General features: G+C 39.9%; 1 protein-coding gene across 1 annotated transcript in view; it reads left to right on the forward strand.

Moving 5' to 3' along the window:
- Nucleotides 1–17,507, forward strand: part of COL7A1 (collagen type VII alpha 1 chain) — a 137,018-nt gene that overhangs the window by 54,182 nt on the left and 65,329 nt on the right. The window contains exons 36-60 of the mRNA XM_025175014.2: nucleotides 923–949; nucleotides 1,030–1,083; nucleotides 1,970–2,038; nucleotides 2,391–2,495; nucleotides 3,211–3,237; nucleotides 4,378–4,431; nucleotides 4,815–4,877; nucleotides 5,169–5,228; nucleotides 7,581–7,616; nucleotides 8,076–8,120; nucleotides 9,535–9,570; nucleotides 9,805–9,849; nucleotides 10,784–10,819; nucleotides 11,382–11,417; nucleotides 12,022–12,054; nucleotides 12,325–12,396; nucleotides 13,037–13,096; nucleotides 13,537–13,572; nucleotides 14,044–14,124; nucleotides 14,864–14,899; nucleotides 14,989–15,033; nucleotides 15,618–15,689; nucleotides 15,779–15,823; nucleotides 16,888–16,914; nucleotides 17,002–17,043. Of these exons, the coding sequence (XP_025030782.2) occupies nucleotides 923–949; nucleotides 1,030–1,083; nucleotides 1,970–2,038; nucleotides 2,391–2,495; nucleotides 3,211–3,237; nucleotides 4,378–4,431; nucleotides 4,815–4,877; nucleotides 5,169–5,228; nucleotides 7,581–7,616; nucleotides 8,076–8,120; nucleotides 9,535–9,570; nucleotides 9,805–9,849; nucleotides 10,784–10,819; nucleotides 11,382–11,417; nucleotides 12,022–12,054; nucleotides 12,325–12,396; nucleotides 13,037–13,096; nucleotides 13,537–13,572; nucleotides 14,044–14,124; nucleotides 14,864–14,899; nucleotides 14,989–15,033; nucleotides 15,618–15,689; nucleotides 15,779–15,823; nucleotides 16,888–16,914; nucleotides 17,002–17,043 (1,242 nt within the window). The remainder of the gene's footprint in view (nucleotides 1–922; nucleotides 950–1,029; nucleotides 1,084–1,969; nucleotides 2,039–2,390; nucleotides 2,496–3,210; nucleotides 3,238–4,377; nucleotides 4,432–4,814; nucleotides 4,878–5,168; nucleotides 5,229–7,580; nucleotides 7,617–8,075; nucleotides 8,121–9,534; nucleotides 9,571–9,804; nucleotides 9,850–10,783; nucleotides 10,820–11,381; nucleotides 11,418–12,021; nucleotides 12,055–12,324; nucleotides 12,397–13,036; nucleotides 13,097–13,536; nucleotides 13,573–14,043; nucleotides 14,125–14,863; nucleotides 14,900–14,988; nucleotides 15,034–15,617; nucleotides 15,690–15,778; nucleotides 15,824–16,887; nucleotides 16,915–17,001; nucleotides 17,044–17,507) is intronic.

The following is a 17,507-nucleotide window of genomic DNA, read 5'->3' on the forward strand; positions in this document are numbered from 1 at the left end:
TTTAAAAAGTTTTTTATATTTTTACCTGTGAACCGCTTAGAGTCACTGATAGTGAGATGGGTAGTGTATAAATGTATGTCAAGCAGCACTGATGATGTACTCTCTTGGCATTGAGATGTAGCATCCTGAACAATGTCTGCAAGACCTGATGTTTGACAGTTCCAGATGTACAATATGGCACATTACTTGCTTTGATTCCCGTGCTTCTTTCTCTTCAGAGGATTGCAAAGGGTCCCTGGGCCAACCTCTAAGTTTAACATCTACATGAGGTCACTGGGTGAGGTCATCTGACAGTTTGGGGTGAGGTATCACCAGTATGCTGATGATACCCAAGTTTATATCTCCACCTCAGGCTGCCTGAGTGATGCCGTGGACATCCTGTCCCAGTGTCTGGAGGCTGTGTGCACCTGGATGGGGTACAACAGGCTTCAGCTCGACCCAAGCAAGACTGAGTGGCTTTGAGTGTTTGGACCTTCTGGTGTCAGGGACTTTCCATCATTGGCCTTGGATGACATGGCACTGCCTTAGACAGACCCAGTGCGCAATCTGGGGGTTCTCCTGGACTCACAGCTCCTGCTTGAAGAACAATTGATAGCTGTGGCTAGGAGGACCTTTGTACACCTTTGGGTTGTGTGCCAGTTGCACCTGTCCCTGGACTGGGAGACCCTCCTCACTGTCACTCATGCCCTCTGGTCTGGACCACTGCAATCCGCTCTACATGGGGCTGCCATGTCATATTCTAAGCATGGCTAATGCTAGCCTAGTTTATTTAGTTCTGGGATTTATTTTCAAATATATTGTTTCATTTTATTCCTCACTCTCTTTTCTTATTCCCACCATAAGAAAACAAGTCCTGTTCACCTTTCTCTCTCTCTCTCTCTCTCTCTCTTCCCCCCCACCCCTGCCCTGCTTCTCTTCATAGGGCCTTCCTGGACTCAGAGGAATCGAAGTAAGTAAAGGTAATATATCTGTTAAACTCCTTGTTACCAACTTAAGAGTCATTTACTCCTTCTTATCTTTTCCTTTCAGGGGGAGCGTGGACTGATTGGCCCAATTGGGCCAAAAGGAGAGAAGGGTGAGCCGGTAAGTGGAACTTTGAGAATTTGACTAGGAAAAGGATCATACGGTGGTACTTTTGTGTAGTACGGTGTGTAACATTTCCATGTTATGTATGCCCTAGCTTCTCCAGGCACTCTTCCAAAGCAGTATTGTAACACCAGAGGTGCTGATGGGGAATCCTAATGATAAAGAGGGGAACATCCTTGTCCTATATGTCTGAAAGTAACAGTTGTTCTGGCATCATGAGTTCAGAATAGAGATAATTACCTGGCTATAATCCTAGCAAAATGGAAATAGAGGTGGGTGAGCAAAAGAAAGTCAAGAATATTGTAAAGTACTTATTTCATGCTCTCAGCTGAAATCTACCATCAGAATGGCACGATCATGCAGACAGAAAGCTTTGCTCTTATAACACATCTCTATTTAGAAGATGATATCTTATTGACATTGGTTTCCATACAAATAACTGCATTCAACTGAAACAAGATGTATTGTTCAAATAGCATTGGGGCTGTGATCCCTTATTTCGGAATTGTCCAAAACACAGAGACCACTAAGGCTATCTATTCTAGTACTGACCCACTTATATTAGAAAAAAATCTAAATTTTCATTGGAAAGTGATTAACAATGTCAGGCTGTTAGGGTTTATGCACCATCCCATCTTCATTTTTCTTTTTCATGCAGTTCTTCACTTAACACATAGCATAAGGAGAAGTTCTGGTAAACTTCAAATGTGACTCACACTTTGTGACTTCTTTATGCTTATAAAAATATTTCCGTGCTCCTCTTGATTTTGTAGAATATAATATATACTATAGAATAACAGACTGTGCTTCCATCTAGAGAAGCTTAGACAGGTTTTTACTTAATTCCTAAACCGTAGTATGATAAAACTTTTGTCTTGGTCAGGGGGAGTCTGGAATAACTGTGAATGGAGGAGGTGGCCTTCCTGGCCGAAAGGGAGAGCCTGGCAACCCGGTAGGTAGCACCTTACAGGCAAATGGGAGGGAGAAGGAAGAAAAGGAGACTGAAGGCAGACTCCCAAGGACATGGGGGGACATCCTCTGCCGCATTAAATCCTCATTTGCCATGTAGAAATATTTCTTTTCAGCATCATATGGATATTTCACCACTTCTGGTCTCACTTTGAAACATGCACAGTAATCCTACGGGTATTTACTTGGTCATAAATCTGGCTGTGCTTCCTGCATTTTTAACTTCCATAGAAGTGTGCATTGGATTGCAGGCCTAACTTTATACCTGCATCTTTGGCTAAGTAGCAAATGGGAACCCAGTTCTTGCTAAGCGTTATCTTTCTTTCTGCCTCAAGGGAACCCCTGGAACTCCTGGAATTCCAGGCCTCAGAGGTCCATTAGGAGATCCTGGGCTGGTGGGACCTCGTGGGCCACCAGGGCCTGCTGGCATTTCTGTCAAGGTATATGTTCCTCTTCTTGCAGTGATTTTGTACTTTAGCAATTGAAACAGTTCATGCGCATTGCTGAATATGAAAGCAAGCCCCATCTTTATGTTCATAAAGATCCCTTGCACACATGCCTTCAAGCCCCTTAATACTGTATTGCCCTTTTAGCAAGCAAGCAAGCAAGGTAGCAGCTATCATCACTTGTCTTTGACCTTCCTTCTCCTCTTTGCAAAGATACACCTTCTCTGGAATCAGCCCCATATAATTCATAGCGTTACAGTGTTTTGTTTTTGAAACAGCCGTTCTGACCTAACTAGAAGTGTTCTGATGTGTTCTGAAACAGGAACATTTCTGCTATGTCGGGATACTTCCAGTAAATTTGGAACTGCTGCATTTGTCTCCCTCCCCCATATATTGCTTTTCATCACACCCATATCCATTATCCCCATGGGCAGAGTGAGTAACATAGCTTGAACAACCAAATAGCAATAATTTTGGAAGCTTAAAAAAATAATAATAAGCCCTAACTCTGTAACATAACAACTTGCTATGGGCTATCTCTGGACCATATCTCTCTGCTCTGGTTTTTGGATAAGCTCTAGAATTACATATTCACTATATACTGTATACTGGTCACTATTTCCTCTTACCAAATATTTGCGCTTCCTCACAATTAGTTTCCATGCTGAGACAAATTGTATGCTTACATATATGGTAATTTTTCTTACAGGGTGAGAAGGGCGACCGAGGTGAGAGAGTAAGTGATCCTTCTTTTTCCCTGCCTGCTCTGCTTTTGGTGAGAAATCAGTCAGCAATTCAATTGCTGAACAGCCAAACAGTAGACCAGCAAGGTCTTTCAGTCAGAATGTAGGGTTCATTTCTCTATCCTGACTTCCTTGGAGGAAGCTCCCCTAAACTCAGAAGAAGTTACTTCTAAGTAAACATAATTCAGAGTACTGCTCTGAATGAAAGTGAGTGTGAAGAGTGTAATGTTCAGGAAAGCAACGAAAGGACAAAGAGTTATGGTACTTTGGCCTTTGGAGGGTCTGTGGGCGCATTTGGGGTGGTGAAAAGTTCCCAAATTAGCAGCTGTGAGGGATGTGGCCAGACACAAAATTAAAAAAAAAGCAGCCCTATTCACTGTCTTCTTTGGGTAAGTCTGATATTTCCTTTTCCTCTAGTTGCTTTACTCTCCTCTTTGCTCCATCCTCCCATCTCTGTTGGTCTGCTTCTTCTGTCCTCTGTGGTTCTCTCTCTGGATAATTTTCTTCTCTCTAGTGAATGTTTCCTCTCCTGCTGCTTTTTTTCTCCATCTTCTCCCTGACCTAACCCCTGTGGTCTCTAGCAAGGGCTGGGGCTGATGGAGAGAGACACTAGCCGGTAGGAAGTCAAGCCCATTGGGGAGCCCAGTGCTGTCTGGATGATTGGTTACTTATTCTCAAAGGCCAGGCCTTTGGGAACATAAATACCCTCAAATTGCCTTGCATAATGATAAATCGGTTACAAGGTAATTTTTGTTTTTGCTTTATAACTCTGTGCTTTGTTTTTATAGTAACTATTGTATCTGCAGACAGTAATATGAAAAGGGAATTATTTATTTATTTATTTATTTATTTATTTATTTATTTATCTATCTATCATATTTATATAGCCACCCATCTCACACAAGGTGAAAAATAAGCTAGTCCTATCACTATGTCCAGGTACAGGATGCCATTTTAGCTGTAGCAGCTTAAATTTCTGCCTCCACTGTTATTACTAAAGCTGCCCTTTAAGATTTGGCTCCTTGGTTCTTTGTGTTCCTGTACTTTTTTAATGTACTTTATTTTCCTAATGTGAAAAGATATGAAACTAGGGATTTGCAGAGATCCAGAGCTCACCTTGACTCTCTTTCTAGGGCCCTCCTGGATCAGGTGATGGGGTTGCGGTCAGAGGAGAACCTGGTACTCCAGTGAGTACATTCTTTGCCATGTTTTAACTCTGGGACCACAGAAAAGGCTAGAATATGTAGGCAAAGAGGGGATTTATAAATGTAGTTATTGGTAATGCTTGAGAAACACTGGATATGTATATATGAGATGTATCCAGAAAAAACAAGAATGACATCTGAAGGTATTTGTTCTTGCTAGAGAACATTTGTAAAACTTGCAAGAAAATAGAATTTTAGTTTAAAATTAAAATCTGGGAGAATGTAGTATGTCTGACAGAAAAGTATTACTGTAAGAGACAACATCTGAATCTCCTAGAAAAATGAACAAAACCAGTAAATGACTGCTTAACAGCAAAGAACTAAAATTTGCACTTTTGTATATCCTCTGTTCCCCCCCACCGCAGGGTGTGCCTGGAGATCCTGGGCTCAGAGGATCCCCTGGGCCTCCAGGACAAAAAGGCGATAAGGTAAGACAAGGATTTGTTCACTGACTAAAAGGATGAATGGAGCCTAGATGAACAAAATGAGCACTCCATTTTTTGTGTTTTGGTTTTTTTGCTCCCATTCAAAATTCCAGATAGAAGTCTTCCATATTGTTGCTTCTGCGTAGAAGTTGTGTATCTGAGAATATGAATCCAGAGTTGTGCTGACACAAATTAATTTGGGCCGGGGATTCTGTAGGTTTCACTTTCTGCTTTTAACCAGTGAACTTGTTTATGTTTATTATGGGTGACCACTGCTTTGCTTTATGCTTAAAGGGAGATGGAGAAGAAGGTTTTCCTGGACCTCCTGGGCGTACTGGAGACCCTGGAGATCGGGTGAGTTTTGAGAGAAAAACATTCTCTCTTAATGTTCTTAACAGCCTATCAAATGGAAACCATTTCAACTTAAATGAGTAAGCTTAACAAAAGTTAGCTGGCCCTTGTACTGCTTAATATTTAATATTTATGTGAAAAACTGCTGATTGGTCATCTGAAACTTTGAAATTACATTCCACCAATATGTGCATGACACTCAGTAGTACTACTTCTTGCCATTTAAGTCCAAGAAAGCAGCTGGTATCCTTGAGGGTTGTCTAAGTGTAAAGCATAGCAAGCAGAAGACTTGTTATGCTTTACACTAAGACCAGCCACAGTAACAGGTGCCAGTGGCCATGAAAAGAAAAAATTAAAGGATGGAATGTTAGCTCTGTCCAAATGTGATTAAGACCCTAAAAACAGGTTTTCCATCTGGGAGTGCTCTTTGATCCTCAACTTGCACAATTGTGCTAGGGTGCTATTCATGACTATTTCTGAACAAATTAAATATGGCCTTAATTATTCATGTCTCATGCCATACATCAGAATTAAAACATTTTCATTCACTATATGGACTAATCTAAAATTTCTAGCTCACGCTGAAGATCTGTATGATATATAGATAGAGAGATAGAGATATATTTATATTTTCTAGGTTAAATTAAGGTATTGAGTCTAATCTTTAAAACCCAAAAATGTTTATGACCTGAATAACTGAGAGACATATTTCTTGATATGAATCTGTCCTGCTATTAAGATCTTCCCTGAGAAGCTTTCTTAAAGATATCCTCTGCTATCAGAAGCCCATCTGTTTGGCTATGTGGGAAAGGGGGTTGTCCTCCATTGTTCCCCTGTTAACTTACTGTTACCATTTAGGGAGCATTATGACTGCCAACCTTGTGAGGTAGGATAGGTTGTCAAACTCCCTTTGTTATATGCCACCACATGCATGATTTACAACAATTTTACTAGTCTTCAGCCTGATCACATGACCATCTAAACCTAAGTGTTGTACCACTAGAGAAAGACCCTTTTCCAGAGGTTTCCCTTTCTCTCCTTAAGAATCAGAAAGGTTTAAATCCAATGTTCTGGCACCTGGACTGTGGCTTTCTGACCTGTATAGGTTACTCATAACAACATTGAGATGTTCTGGGATACCCATGTTCCTACAGTTAGATATGGTTGACCCAACAGCCTTTTTATAATTATGAAGCACGTATTGACTTCTTTTTGATATTCTCTGGCTTTCTCAATTATCTAGCATGCATCAGCAATAATGTCTCTTGTTCCTCAGCTTTTTCTAAAACAGCTTAAACTTCTAATGTTTGATGATACCAAGATTATTTTGCTAGCATGTGAAAATAAATATAGTGTGAGAGTTTGCATGCTGTTAGATCTCCTTTCTTTGGTATTGGTATGTACATTGACTTCTCCCAATCTATTGGCCACCGTGTCATTATCCATTAAATGAAAAAACAAAAGATATAACTGAGATAAAAACATTATGTACTTCACCCTGTTTGTACTAACATTAGCTTGTTCCATAGTGGGAACATGGAAACTTTGATATCATTCTTATATCAACATTATTCCTAGTAAATTCTTTATTAAATGTAAGATTTCTTTCTTTTGTGATTTTTTATAGAGCTAATAAAACATCAACACACAACCTAAAACACACAAAATTAGAACAAAAAAACACACTGAGGACAGAAGTAAATGGAAAAGAAAAAGAAAAAAAAAGAAAATATATACAAATGTGTTGTAGTGCATTTGTGCATGTATATCTACTATGTATGAATGTATATGTAACACTGAGGAGAAATGCAAACACTTTAAACATACATACACAATCATTCTACTCCGTTGTAATATAGAGAACAAACAATGATCAGATTTAAATTAATTTATCCTTAATTGTAGGGTACTTCAAACTCTTTGTTATTCTGTTAATTTTTCAACCAAAGCATCCACCTTTTAAAATACCACTAATTCAATAAAAGATGCACTTAATTTTTCAGTATTTTTCCATAGCTGGTAACATAGTGGCTAACAACAGGAATTGAGTCATTTTCTTACGTTGCATTCATTTATATGCATTAAGAAATATTCATTGATTGTGTATTATGTTTTATCTTTTGTTTGCTGCCCAAATTTCATTGGTAGATTGGTGGCTATATAAATTTGTTAAACAAATTAAATAATAATATGGACAGTAAACCAACATCAGGATTCACCGTTACAACACATTATTTTCCCAATTTCTTTATTACTTGAATTCAAAAGGAATGGTTAAATTACTCCCAAGAGAGAAATGTGTATTAATTTGCTCACTGCCCCCCCAAACAAAAATGTTCTTGCTGTTTTCTTTAGGGCCCCAGAGGACCTCCAGGTGAACAAGGGATCAAGGTAGGTGTAGCTCAAGTGTCGGTGCTGCCTTTAGACTTGGAAGACTGAGCCCACACCACACTTTTAAATAAGAAGGGTGACCACATTGATTAACACACTGATTGACAGAAATTAGCTGATGTAGCTTTATTCTATACTGAATGAGGTAAGTGCTGTTCACACAGATCTTCTGTCTGTATGGAGTGGGCAGCTATATGCATTTCATTTTTACTTGCTGCTACCCATTTCTGGGGAAATTTTCTGCAGAAGGCTCAGTTAATGCACTGATATGGAGATCTGTTTGTTTTTTTCTTCATAGGAAATTCTGATTCAGTTCCCTTCTCCTGTGGCTGAGATTAGAGAATCCTTAAAAAATAAACCTTTAATTTACAGCTACAATTTTTATCCTTTCATGAATTATTTGTACTTCTTGGTGCTTCTAAAACCTGCTTTTTGTTTTTTGTTTTTTTCCTGTAATAGGGAGACCGTGGGCAGCCTGGTACACTTGGACCATCAGGAGAGAAGGTGGGATTTGAGTGGAGCAGTGCTGTTGAACTAAGTTCCTGTCAGTGATGGAAGATAGTATGCAACTGGTTTGGATCAAGTTTTCAAGTCAAGGGCTAACTTGTATATGTGTGAATTGCATAATTTGATTCCTCATAACTTCTTATATAACAATTGATGGCTGGTTAATGCAGTTTACACAAAACACTAATGATTTTCTTATCAAGAGGGGCTCCAGAAGTTTTCCTGCAGTTGCTCTTTGTCTGGCCAGCTTGGTCTTCCCATTGCAAAGAGGGGAATAATACAATCTGATTGGGACTATTTGGCTATTGCCGCCATTATTCATAACTACACTGGCTGACAATACTGTACCCAAGACAGTCAGCATCTGATCCCGTCATTCTGCAAAATTACATTAAAATTAAAGTAATATTTTAAGCTTCTTTTTTATAACAAATAACTGTAGTCTTACATGAGATTTTGCAAGATTTGGTGATCTTTCCCAAGAACGCCAAAATCTCATGAGAGCTTATGGGATCTTACATTCTAATATGGGTTTTCATTATGTGAATGTGCTATAGGTACTCTGTTCCTATTGTTACCATATGATAGCAAGGTTGATGTTCTCCGGGTTCCATTGATTAAACTGTGCATCTATCTGGACCCCGGAAGCACGCCTTCTCTGTAGCAGCGCCTGCCCTCTGGAATGAGGTTCCCCCTGAAATTCACATGGCTCCCACCCTAGTAGTATTTTGAGGAGCCTGAAGGCCTGGCTCTTTGTCCAGGCCTTTGGGGAGGATGACTGACTCGTCTTTCTTCCTTTTTGTTCCCCTCTGGGTTTGTTTTCTTTGCCATTGTTGTTCTTCTACCTTGTGTTGTTTTTTGTATTTTTTTTGTATTACTTTTTGTTCTTAAAAGTTTTTTAACAATTGTAAACCGCCCAGAGTCATTGGGAGTCGGGCAGCATATAAATTTCATAAATTATTCTTATTCTCATTATGTCAGTGTGCTATAGCTACTCTGTTCCTGTTGTTTCCATATGATAATGGAACTACTTTTTCAAAGAAAATATTGTTGATAAATTCATTGTTTTAGAGTAGAACTGAATGCACTGGTGGCATCCAGGCAGAGTTTTATGTGTTCTCTCAAACGTTTATGAACTGGAGTCCCTAGAATGTCATTTAGGATTTATTTTGAGATCCATCCTTAGAGTGGAAAGGGTTTCATTTGGATTCAGAATTTTTCTGAATAAGCAAAATAGGAAAGCATAAAGCTTGGTGGTGTCATTGTTGTAGTATGTTTCTTATGGAAACAAAATGGATTTAACTGTGTTTCAGTGGAAACATCCCGAAAGAAGAACGGATACTCGCTGAACACTTTGACACCTTAATTGGCCTGAAATGTACTTTTTGCAAAATTTACTTTTCTCTTCTAGGGAGAACGTGGATTGCCTGGCCCTGAAGGAGAGAAGGTATATATATTCATTCTGAATTGACCATATTATATCCAAGGAGTAACTTAATCCAATTAGTAATTTTGACAGGCTTCTCTGGGAAAACCAGCATGGTCTAGTGGCTAAAAATTAAGATTTGGACTAAGAAAGCTTTGGGTCTCAGCCTAAATTACCTGACAGGTTTGTTCAGATGATAAAATGAGGAACATGTCACGTAAACTACATGTTTATAGTACTTTTTGTTTGTTTTAGGGAGAACAAGGTCCCGCAGGCCGTCCTGGTCCATCTGGCAGAGATGTGAGTATGAGAGTTTTCTTAATCTCAATGTCTCATAATGCTGGAAAATCTAGACATAAATCAACAGTTTCTATTTCTGTGGGACAGAAGTGCTGATTGACTTTGGACTTATTAGTCAAATATTATTGTCTAATTGGAGGACAATAGGGAACAACCCTACCCCTCTCATCTCTCTTGGTGAGTGCAATAGCTCAGAGGTGATTTGGTGAGTCAAAGAAGAAGCAACTGGAGAAGGAGTTAGAGAAATGATAAAACATGTTGAACTGTGTCTCAATTTGCTATACTAAAGGTTGAATCTATTATTTTGGGATAAGGAACTCTATTGGACAATTGCAAATGATGGTGAGATAGTATGATTTATAATGGAGAAGTGGAAGATGGACATTGTTTTCTTCTGCAAACTTCCTTTTTCTCCCAGAGATTTCAAGCATGTTTTGCTGTTTCAGAAGAAAAACAGGTGGGGACCTAGAATGATTTCCAAGAGGAATCAGTGATTTTAGGAAGGACTGGTCATACTTCCTACTTGATACTTCTCCATTTCAAATTATATCCTCCTCTTTCCCATCAGTTGCAGCTTTTCAGTAGCAACTTAGATTTCTAGATCTAGGTTCATCTGAAATCTGCAAATTCAGGGCCAAATCCAAGAGAATTCTTGCCCATCATAACGGACATCAAAAAAGTAATCCCATGGCTGTGGTTCAGTTGTGCAATAATAAAAATATATGAATCACCTTGAATCCTATCATTACTCAGGTACACTCTTTCCTGTCTGTATCATCCCTCAGTAAGGATTCTTCCTAATGTTGGCCAATGATTCAGCCGTTATTTGCCTAGCTGTGAATTCAAGAACTCCTCTTCTTACTACTGCCTAGTATGAGATCCACAGTTATCCCAAATAATAACTCTTTCCCTCTCTCTCTCTAATTTGGAATAGGGCTTACAAGGATCACCTGGGCCTCGAGGGGAACAAGTAAGGATTCTTGGACCTATTGCAAATGCTCTAATTTATATTAGAGATGTACTTACATAGCAGGGCTCTTAAAGCTGAAAGGAATTAGTATTGTGACCTGTCATTCCTCTTTATGTAGAAATAATATTGCATAATAGTTGAGTGCTTGTGTTGCTTTTGACTATTTCTGGTTGCACTAATACTATGTCCCAGTTCCCATTACTATGAAATTGGCTCAGATTTATCAGTCATTTGGAGTACTGAAAATGTATCTGGTGAGCCACAAATAGTGCAGAGCTTACTGAGATACAAATTAACATGAAATGTTCCCACACAACAGTGTTAAATACTATGGATTGAATTAAATTCTACTCTCAGATTCCTGAGAGTCCACCTCATTGCTCATAATGAATCAACTCCTAGTAGAACTAGGATGTGATCTTACTAATGAGTAAAGTGAGTGAAGCCTGATGCAATGAGCTTATAAAAGCATCAGTGGGGATCAACTGTGGCAAACCCTTACAGGAAGACTTAAACATCTGGGGCTGCCCAAACACTTTTCCTGTGTCACTTTCTTCCATAGGGAGAGAGAGGAGAGCCTGGTATACCTGGTCAGCCGGTAAGTGTCCCATTGTAAACAGCCACCGTAAACACGGGGGTGGGTAAAAAAAACTTCCATCTTTATCCTAGTTTTCTCTTTTCTGGTGGTTTAATTCCTAGTCTAGAAAAGGCTGTAAAGATATAATCTGTTATGCTTTTGCAAGGCAGTTTTACCTAAACTTCACTTGGGCACAGATATTTCATGTACATCATATAACTAGTAGCCTAGTTGTATTCCACGTATGTCAAGGATGAGGAACTTGTGGCCATTCAGAATTTACCAGTCCACAGTTTTTGGCTTTCCAGAACATTGGCCATACTGGCTGGGCTGTAAGTACAGAGACGTTCATATGGAACCCACTGAATCTTCCTTGAGAGACATGATTATTATTGCATGAGTGGAGAGCTGGCCAAAGCCCATTATTCCATCATTTCTTCTTCATCTGATCAAGTTAGCTGGCTGATGGAGAACTTCACTATCCATCTGTCCTGAAATAGCTATGTTCATACAGCTATTTGTACATAGCCGATAATGATGGATAGGAAGTGCCTTCTGCAAGTTTGCATTTCTGGAATATGATCTGAAAAGCACTCAGCAGCTATCTTTTTTATATCTCTTCTAGGCTTCCAGCCTTTCAGGAATTAAAGGAGACAAGGTAACTGCACAGGAACAAATCTCTTGTTACAGATGTGAGGAACAGACAGTGTAGAATATCCTATTTTAATTTATATTGGTTGTAGCAGGGGAGTTGGCTTGAATAAACTGTTACAAGAGACTGTTGTGGCTCTCCTTTTTCTAGTAGTTTGATTCCTGTAATTTGATAACAGTTTAGGAAAAAGCAGTGCTTAACTTACATATATGGGAAGCAAGAGTACTGCCATGCCACTATGGAACATTTAAATTGTGATTGTTTTCCCCTTCTCAGGGAGAGAGGGGCGTTGCAGGACCTGAAGGTCCACCTGGACCTAGAGGAGATGCTGGGAACAAAGGAGAACGTGTGAGTGTCCTTGGTTATGGAGAAATATCATAACACACTAATTATGTAAATGCAGCCTGATAAATTTGATTTTTTTCCTGCTGAGCAGCAAACTGAGATCCTGACCACTTCAAATACTGTCAGGGCTTGTTTTCACTTTTAGATATAGCCTGATATTACCTTATATGACCATCTGCCTTGGAGAGCAAAAGTGAGGACCAGGCTCAGATGACTGTGAAAGTTACTGTTGGCTTCTGTGATTGAATGGAATGATGATTCTTCTCTGATAGAGTGGAGAATATATTTCTTCTTTCCAAATTGGGCCCTTCAGACTCACCTGATAAAAAAATATCTCAGCCACCATTTAATCAAATCTTTCACCAGACTATATTTCAGTTCAGCAATATCATTGTTAGATCCTTCCAACCAGGCAAAATTTCACTAAAGGTTAAAGCTCTCTTTCCCCCCGCCCCAAAAAATCCTTTGTGCTGATTCAATTTCTCTTCATTACAGAACATTTTCCAGATCTTCTCAATATCTGTGAAGCTGATCTTAAAGATGATATCTTACTAGTAACTCATGTATATGGGTATACATATATGAATATATGACATCCTTATAAGTGTTTCTATTCTGAATTTGCTTTTTTACATTTTTTCAGGGGTCTCCTGGTTTTAGTGTCCCTGGACCACCTGGCCCAAAAGGAGAACAAGGAGACAGGGTCAGTCCTACATTCATGCCAGCTGTACATCTTTAAGACTCTGTTAATTTCCCTCTTTTCACTGAGAAGGGGAAGGGATCCCTGTAGGAAAAAAAAATAATTAAATATAAAAAATTAATTTAATTTAATTTAATGAGCTGACATCAGTGCCATGCTTTGGCTCCTAGCTCCATCAGGTCTAATAAAAGAAGGCTCAAGTATCACTTCTCCTTGTACAAATAGTAGATATGGGCCACGTCTGTCTATGCATTCACTACAGAATGCAGAGCAGGGCATGTATCCTTGCAGCAAGTAATAGGTAAGCTCCACTCTTTTTTTTTGGAGTGTCTCTTACTCCTTGCCTAAAAGTGATTATGCAACAGCCTTCCTTATGCAGAAGTCTGTTTTCCCGACGTAATCATTTGAACCATACTAATTATCTGTGTTCCTTTTTCCTTCAGGGGATCACTGGACTGACTGGCAAAACTGGCCCAAAGGTGACTACTGTGCATTGGAGGAAGGGAGCAAAAGGATGTTGATTGGGCTCTGGGCTAGGTGGGTGGGTCTTACATGGGTATGGTAATGATACATAACCAGTCTTGGGTAAAGTGACATTCGTCTTGAAGGGCTAGGTGGACAGTTTGGGAGCATTCCTCAAGTTGTTGCTACAAGGGGGGGAGAGATGTTAGCAGTAGCCGGACACATTACAGATCCTGGCTTCTACATCAGCTATAGATCTAGTTGAATGCCCTGAGTTACTTTCAGGCTAGACTTTTGTTAGAGTATTGGAGGATGTTTTAGTGGGGCTGCTGTATCTATAAGTAATCAGATAATGGGTCAAAGTGGGTAGAAGCCCCTTCTAACTTTTCCAGGTTATTTCACTGCATATTAGACAGTAGATTAGTCTGCTTCAGAATTCTGTTGTATTTGGTTTATTTCCCCCCCCTTAAGATGATTCTCTTCCTTAGGGTGACCCAGGAGAGCCAGGGGAGAGGGGAGAGTCAGGAAGACCAGGTCCTGCTGGACCATCTGGCCAACGAGGAAAAGAGGTAGGAAAAGGAACAACCATATCTTTTGTTGGACTTGGGATCTAGCAACATAAATATTCATTTATAAACCCATATTGTCTTCTATATTCTTTTAACTGTGTATTTATATGTCAATAGTACTGTAGCTATAACCCATCTTTAGTCAGAATCTGATTCGGTGAATTCATTCACAAATATTATAGACTAATGTTGTAACTGGCTGAGAATTCCTCAACCATGTCTTATAGCAAAATTGATAGTGCTACAAGGACATGACTTCCATGGAGACCTTGTAAGAGAGTGTAATGGCAACATTAGCATATCATCTTTGAGCATCGGATTTTTTGAGGATCAGAAGTGATTCCTAAACACTGGAGTAATTTCTTCTCAGGTCACTAGAAGATAGACTCTTCCAATCCAACTTGTTTAGCAGAGCGTATTTCCTGGGGGGTCAGGTTCATTTTCATAGGCATACATGTATTCATGCCTTGAAGTTGGATGGCCATTTATAAGAAATGCTGTAGCTGCAGCCTGCAGGGTACATCCTTCACTGAAGAGTTTGCATAAAATAATTTCCATTCCATGGACCTGCAGAAAGAGATGCCAAGGGTAGATTTGTAGCAAGTAATTTCCTTTTGAAATGCTGACCTGTTAGATTGCAGTGGTAAGGGCATTGAGTATATTCACAGACACTGTAGTGGGAATTGAAAACAGGGTGTGTGTAAAATGATAGAAGTAATTTCTCTGCTGTTGATTTTAGGGTGAAAGAGGTGACAAAGGAGAGGAAGGGACCCCTGTAAGTAACTGTCTCAATTTGCTTATTATCCACTCTGATGCTCTTTTTTTAATTTTTATTTTACTTACTGCTTTCTCTTTTTTCCAAAGGGTGAGCAAGGCCTATCTGGGAAACCTGGAGAGAAAGGTCAGCGGGTAAGTATTGCAGAAGTACAACCCAAGTTGTTCTGTATAAAATGAGAAGAACTGTAAGTAGTGTTGTAGACACAGAGAGATTGGATAGCATTGCATGGGGCTGCCTTTGTAGGCCATTTGGAAATTATATTTTTCAACTGATTATGTATGCTGAGTTTATGATTCTAAATATCACATTTAATATTTTTATGAATTGAATCACCAGGCATCATCTCTGCAGTTTGGCTGTACAGCAAACAATTAAATGAATTTTTTCTTGCCTGAGCCAGAACTTTGAAATTGAAGAATACTTTCCTCCTTTATAGTTCTTGTCTGCATCTAGCTTGAAAGGTTGAGATGTTTGCATCAGTCATGTGGATTGGCATTGCTCACAGGGGTGAACCTATAGACTGAAGGTTTATTATAATCTGCTGGTCCCACAATCTTGTATAAAGTTGGAGAATCCCAGCTTCCCTTGGACTGATACATATTTTCTAGCATCATCATCTTTTCAAGTCCCATCCTTGATGAGCCACTTCCAAGAAAAGATGTCTCCAGGTATGAAATTATCAGATTCCACATTCATTTCTATTTTGATTTCACAGGGCCTGCCAGGCAACCGAGGCCTTCCTGGTGAGAAGGGAGACCAGGGGGACCCAGGTGAAGATGGGAGAAATGTAAGAGCACATTCCCACTTTCAAATGGCATTGCAGAACTTGACTGCCAAGCTTTGCCCAATTTACAAAATAGCTCTTTTCTTTTACAGGGTAGCCCTGGAGCACCAGGGTTAAAGGGTGATCGGGGGAGTCCTGTAAGTCACTATGCCACTTTCAGAGAGTCTTTTTCTTACTGAAGCTTGTTCTACCCAGTCTAAATCTGCTATTTGGTCTCCAGATTGCTATATATTGAGACTGACAACAAATATAGTTACAGACCCAGCATGTTCTTTGAAGGTAGCAGTAGGCCTCTGTTTTTCTTTTAGCCATGTTGCAAGGACTGAAGCTGCAAGTTGGGAGCAAGTGTTTCCCACACAGGAAAGGACTGTTAGGTAATAGAGATATTTAAAAATGTATGAAGAATAGACCTCTGCAAATTATTTGAGAAGATATTCACTCACAAGCACAGAGCCCCTCTGGATTCTTCCTTAAAATCATGAAGTGCAGGTGCAAGAATTCATTTCTACTGGGCAGGGCATAAGTAGAGCTCTGTGGACCTCAAAGCATACCTCTCAGATGCCTGCCCCTGGCGAGAAACCCCAGGCTCCAAGTGCCCACCCAGAGTGCAGCAATGGAGAGCATGAGAGAGGGAAAACATGAGGGTCACACATCTGCTTCTTTACCACTGTAGAAAAAAATCTATCTCTTTGTAGCTGTCTAGTAGCTATCCAGATTTTTGTAACCCAGGTATGATACGCTTATTCTAGTTTACACAAAATGTGGAGGAAAACAAAGAAAGGTAGAGCGTGGCCTGCAACAATCACTGGCCCAGGCTCCAAGGGCTCTGTTTGTAGCACCTGCTGCCGCTGAGGTGAGAGCTGACCCAGAAGTGGCAGAGGAGGAAGTAGTAGTAAACATGGTAGTGGTTGTCCCCTCCCTCCTTCCCTCCATGCTGTTCTTCCTCTGTGGTTTCTCTTGGGGTCCTATACTTGGTTTACTATGCCTGAATTGCAAAAATCTGGGCAATCATTAGACATTGCAGCAAATGATATTGGAGGAGTGCTTCCAATGATTCATACAGGCCAAATAAGAGCTATCTCTCTACCTACTAAATGTGTATAATGTCACGCATAAGCAAAAAGTAGCATATTACAGGCACTATAAAATTACCACTTCATATTTTAATCTTTGCTCCTCTCTTGTCCTCTTTTCTCTGCAGGGAGAGCCAGGGCCTCCAGGCCAAGTTGTAAGTGGCACTTTTTTGCTTCCAGTATTTTGCTTTAACTCTTGATTCTGCACATGCCTGATCTACTACTTCTTCTCTGCTCTGCAGGTTGGTGTGGAGGCTGGAGGAGGAGGGCAAAAAGGTGAAAAGGTAATCCTGCTATGAAGTTCCAACATCAGTTTGGGAAGAGCTGTGGAAAAACTCCAATCTGTGGATTGCAAGCACCTTTCTGGCAGAGAGAAGGCAAAACAGCACTCCCAGAAAGAGATGGTGCTTGAAAGGCTTTTCCCCCTGCATTCACTATAAAGGCTGTTTTAAAAAGTAAATAGCATTGCCTGGGAACAGAATAGCAGTAATCCAGATCACAGCAATTGTGGTGAGGGGTAGCCCCTTTCCTGTACTGTTGCACTCCTGAAGAAAGTCATCCTCTGCTATTTGCACTGTGAGAGTTTCCTCTTTAACGCTAATGGAGGTAGCCTTCCAATCCAAAAAGTTAGAGCACATTCAGAAGAGATATGCTGGATCAGGCCAAAGATTTGTTTCCCATGGTAATCAACCAGATAGTCATAGCAAGCCTACAAGCAGGGCCATTGTTATCCAGTAGCTGGTATTTG

This window comes from Python bivittatus, unplaced genomic scaffold (genome assembly GCF_059951505.1).
Source record: "Python bivittatus isolate LINGU-HERP-01145 unplaced genomic scaffold, Pbiv_v1 ctg000080_np1212, whole genome shotgun sequence".
Lineage (NCBI taxonomy): Eukaryota > Metazoa > Chordata > Lepidosauria > Squamata > Pythonidae > Python > Python bivittatus.